Source organism: Plasmodium reichenowi, chromosome 13, assembly GCF_001601855.1.
Source record: "Plasmodium reichenowi strain SY57 chromosome 13, whole genome shotgun sequence".
NCBI classification, from domain to species: Eukaryota; Apicomplexa; class Aconoidasida; order Haemosporida; family Plasmodiidae; genus Plasmodium; species Plasmodium reichenowi.
Window position 1 is genome coordinate 1,903,340 of NC_033658.1, and position 5,451 is coordinate 1,908,790.

At 18.5% G+C, this 5,451-nt stretch overlaps 3 protein-coding genes across 3 annotated transcripts; 2 read left to right on the plus strand and 1 right to left on the minus strand.

Moving 5' to 3' along the window:
- Positions 1-441: 441 nt before the first annotated feature.
- On the plus strand, positions 442-1,369 carry PRSY57_1349600 (hypothetical protein; the record flags this gene model as incomplete). Its single annotated transcript, XM_012909420.2, has 2 exons — positions 442-1,111; positions 1,254-1,369. The coding sequence occupies 2 exons, from the start codon at positions 442-444 to the stop codon at positions 1,367-1,369; spliced, it is 786 nt and encodes a 261-aa protein (XP_012764874.1).
- A 980-nt stretch (positions 1,370-2,349) lies between these two features.
- On the plus strand, positions 2,350-3,750 carry PRSY57_1349700 (N6-adenine-specific methylase, putative; the record flags this gene model as incomplete). Its single annotated transcript, XM_012909421.2, has 1 exon — positions 2,350-3,750. The coding sequence occupies one exon, from the start codon at positions 2,350-2,352 to the stop codon at positions 3,748-3,750; it is 1,401 nt and encodes a 466-aa protein (XP_012764875.2).
- Positions 3,751-4,162: 412 nt separating this feature from the next.
- Positions 4,163-4,903, minus strand: PRSY57_1349800 (hypothetical protein; the record flags this gene model as incomplete). Its single annotated transcript, XM_012909422.2, has 1 exon — positions 4,163-4,903. One exon carries the CDS (start codon positions 4,901-4,903, stop codon positions 4,163-4,165), a length of 741 nt encoding a protein of 246 aa, XP_012764876.2.
- Between the last annotated feature and the right edge of the window lie 548 nt (positions 4,904-5,451).

Here is a 5,451-nt window from a genome sequence, read left to right on the forward strand (position 1 = left end):
TAGTGCCAAAAAAAAAAAAAAAAAAAAAAAAAAAAAAGATCATTATAGGAACATTAAAAATAAGACATACCTGTATTATAATTTAAAGAAAAATATATATTATTAAATATAAAATTCTTAAAAGTTCCCACTTTAATATTTTTTCTAATAATAATATAATATTTATTGGTATATATTGCATATATATATATATATATAAATATGTATCTTTTTAGATAAATCTACATTGATAAAAAAAAAATAATCCATGTTGTAATGAATTTATAATTTTTGTCTTTATTTATTATTTTATTTTATTTTTTTGTTAATTTGTATAGACTTAAAAATTTTTTTTTTCCCCTTTTCCCAAAAATATTATATATATATATATATATATATATATAATATTGTTTAGGGTTGTCCTTTTTATTTATAAAAAAAAAAAAAAGAATTAGGTTGAAAATGAATAGGATTTATTTATTTGTTTTTTTGTTTGTTTGTTGTTTTGTTTGTTCGGTAATAGGAATGAATGGAGTAATACCCCGTAATAAAGAGAGCAGAACAAAACGTGTAATAAAGGGTATAAAAAAAAAGTATAAAGGTTTTACAGAGAGATATAGGAAATCATTTCATTTAAAAGATGAGGATGTTATAGGAGCTTATTCTATGCAAGCTTATTATTATTTTGATAAGAATATAGAACATATGTTTAAGTGGAGGTTATTTTATAATTTTTGTAAAAAGAGTCCATCCCCATGTAATTATTTTAAATTAAGAAAAGAATTTAAAAGAATATATGAAGGTAATACATTTACATTAAAAAAATATGTATCAGAAGTTAATATAATTTTTAATCAATTTATAAAAGAATATTCAACTGTTAGATTTAATGTAGATTTAAAACAAAATCATATAGCAAATTTATCCTATACACCTAATTTAACAACACAAATTATGAAATCATTAACAAGTCTTATAAGTGATCAACTTATGGAAAATGAATTGAAAAATCCAACATGGAAATTATCTTTTAATTATTTAACAGGAACTAAAGTATTAACAATAACTGTTCCTTCAGCTGTACCGGGCCTCAACTTTTTTATTTATTACTACATTACAACTTTTAAATATTGTAAATATATAAAATAAATATAAATTATATATATTCATATGTGCCTACTGTTATTTCAAAAAAAAAAAAAAAATACATACATATAAATATATATATATAATTATATATATATATATATATATTTTATTTTTTCATTTTGCAGATTACTCAAAATTATTTGGTACACTTGGGAATATATATTTTAGATTTCAAGGAAGTATAAAAAAACATAACGTAGGATATTTTAGTATCGAAAGAAGGTATGAAAGAAAAACATAAACTATTACGTTCATAATATAGTTAATAGTAAGTTTAACACAAATGAATAAATAAATAATTATATATATATATATATATATCATTAAAAATAAAAAAAAAATTTATATTATATAATACTATTCTATATATACACTCTGTATATTATCCTTTTGTATAATTTTTTTTTTTTTTTATATATGCTAAATTGTTATTTTCAAAATAGAAGATAGTATACATAAATATATATATATATATATATATATATATATATATTTTTATTTATTTATTTATTTATTCATATATATTACACGTATATTTTTTTTCTTTCTTAAGATTAATTCGGAAGAATGAAGCATGTTGCACATTTATTTAAAACATATCATAATCAAGTAATTCTTCTCCATTCCTTCATTTTTTCTTTCTTTATTTTTTTTTTTTTAAATAAAAACTATAATTATTTGTAATTTATTTCTAATTATTCTTTTTATGTCCTTCTTTCTTTTCCTGAGTTTTTTTTTTTTTTTTTTTGTTTTTTGTTATTATTTACATAATAATTCATAATTTATTTGTAATTTATCAAATGTCATCTTAAAATTGTTCAATTCAAAAAAATAAATATTATTGAACATTATATATATATATATATATATATATATATATATATGTGAATATTTTCATTTAGTTTTATGTTATTATATATATGTATATTTTTTATTTATAAAAGATTACCTATAGGATAATCTCCTTTCCCTTTTTTTTTTTTTTTTTTGTAACATTATAAAACCTAATAATATATTATCCCTATTTTTTAGTGATCTACTTTTTAAACAATTTTAATATATATATTAAAAATGTTATAAAATAGCTCTCTGCATAAATAAAAAAAAATATATGTACATATATAAATTTATGTATATATATATATATATATATATATATATATATATATATATATATATACTTATAATAACCGAGTAATCTTTTAAATAGCCAAAGAGCTAATGATCTTTGTAAAACATATTTTCTTATTATATATCATAAGTCTATTTCTTAATAATTTGAATGCACTCTGTAATTTTTTAAAATCCCCAAAAAGAAAACATATCGGTTTATTATATAAATTAAGTAAACGAAATAACAATAAAAATGTCCTTTTTAAAAAGAAGCTCTTTGTTTTTCATTTATGCTTTATAAAAGTATATCCTTTGATTTTTAAAAACAAAGTAGCCTTTCAAAATGTAGAGGATAATTATGTGTATACGTTAAAAAGAATGGAAAGGAATAAATGGAGGATGCAAGACGAAAGAAAAGTAATACAAAATGAACAGAATGTTTATAATTACACAAATAAGGGCTTTTCAGATCTGGATGGGAATTCCTTGGATGCAGCTAGCTATTCCAAAAATATTGTGGAAAATATGAATCACATGGGATATAAAAAAGATAGTGATCATAATAATGATAGTATTAATAAAAAAGATAGTGATCATAATAATGATACTATTAATAAAAAAGATAGTGATCATAATAATGATAATATTAATGTTTGTAATAATAATGGTAAGGTTACTAGTAAGGGAAAGAAAAGGATAATTGAAACGGATATGTATGGGTTACCTAAAGAAAAATTAAATATAAAAAGACTAACAAACAAAAATATAAAATCAAAATATGGTTATTGTAAAATAAAAACGTACAATGAAACCATAAATATAAATTATAGAAAGAAGAAGATATTAAGTATCCTTGAAGGTACTCTTAAAAATAAAAGGCTTTATTCACCAGATACGTATACACGACCTATGATGAGTAAAGTAAAAGAATCTATATTCAGTATATTAACACATTTAAATATATTAAATGGATATAATATAAATGTATTAGATGTATTTACTGGTAGTGGTAACTTAGGAATCGAATGTATATCAAGAGATGTAAAGAATGTAACATTTGTAGATTTATCATTAAATTCTTGTAGAACAGTTTTTGAAAATTTAAGGCTGTGTAATATATATGATACGAATAAAAAAATAATTAGAGCGGATGCTATGGAATTATTACAAAATCCTTATAAATTTAATGTACATGAAAAATATAATTTAGGATTCTTTACACCACCGTATGAACAAATTATATATAGTGATTTAATACACAACATATCAAATAGTAAATTATTTGAGGAAGATGCTCTTATATTTATTGAGTATCCAAAAGAAATTAATCTCCTCCCAAAAAAAGTAGGAAATCTAATTGGCTTAAGAAATAGAAAATTTGGAAGAACTTATTACACACTTTATGTTATTAACAGTACAGGTAAATATATTCCTTATCAAAATGAAAATGAGTTTTACCCGCTTCACTATAATAGGAAACAAAGGAGGCAAGAAAAATATATAGAATAAAACTATAATAATATTAACACAGGTACAAAAGCAAACAACCAAAATGAATAAATAAATAAATAAATAAATAAATAAATAAATAAATATATATATATATATATATATATATATATATATATATGTACATATTTTATTTGTACGCTTTTTTAATTCCTATATGTTTATTTTAGTTTATTTTTGTTTTCACAAGAAAAACAAATATAGCAAATATAACAAATATAAAAAATATATTAAATATAACAAATATATTAAATATAACAAATATAACAAATATATTAAATATAACAAATAATATATATATATTTATATTTATTTATTTATTTATTTATTTATTTATATTTATTTGTAGTGTATTGTCGTGCACATAATATAAAAGATTAGCATAAATATTAAATATTTAATATTTTTTACATCATTGTAGTAATATATAATTGTTGTATAAAAAATTGTGAATACATTCGTTACAACTTTTAACATCTTCTATAATACTTTCTTCTGATTGTATAATTTTTTTCAATACATTCATTAAGAGGACAAACAGAAATTGTTGTTTTTCTAAAGATAAATCGGTGTGTGTATTTGAAAAGAGTAGATTTAACTTTTTCATCATATCTTTTGTTTCAATAATTTTAAAATAATTTATAGAGTTTGAAAAGCTTTTATCCATTTGGTGAATATTAACAGTACTTTTATTTAAGAAAGCATTTAATATATTCAAATTTTTTTTATTAGTAAAATTATTATTATGTATTTTTTCATTCAATAATTTATAATAATTATTTTTTTTTCCTATAATATCATTCAACTTTTGAATATTCTTCAATAATATAAATGTATTCTTTATAATGTTCATTTGTCTTTCTATCATACATTTCTCTTCATTATCATCAATATTTTGTTTTCTTAATATTATATCATTAAGTTTCTTATTTAATTCTTCCATTTTTTGACATCGTATAATGTGCTTATTTTTATTCATTAACATCTCATTCTTTTTTTTATCAGCTTGTTTCAAATACTCCTCTTTTTTATGTTCATAATTTTTTATATTTTCATTCATTTTTTTAATTTTTTCTTCGATCTTTTTTTTTTCCAACAACAAATTGTTGTATTGCTCAGAAATTTTCTTTAGTTCAATTAAAAAATCATCCATAATAACAAAAAGAAGAAAAAAAAAAAAAATAAAAAAAAAATAAAAAAAAAATAAAAAAAAAACACTAATATATTGACAAAATAATTGGAAATAATTACATTTCAAAATATATATAGGAAAAAAAAAGAAAAGCCTGATATATATTCTTTTATTTTTATATATAATACTATACCCTAATAAGAAAAAAAGTAATATTATACTTTCTTAATTTTAACTGAGAAATTTTCAAGTTATTTATTTTTTTCATGTTTATTAAAATAAAATATATATATATATATATATATATATATATATATATTTTGTGTGTGAATGCTACTTCGCGATCATAATGTCTACATATATTTTATTCTTATAAATAAAAATAATATGTAGTAAATAAATACATATGTAGATTTCCCCTTTAAATGGCAAATTCGTGAGGAACCAAATGTTGTAAATAAAAAAAAAAAAATATATATATATATATATATAATATTTATATTATAATATTTATATGTAATTGTAAAAAGACACAAAAAAAAAAAAAAAAAAAAAATTAAAAAAAAAAA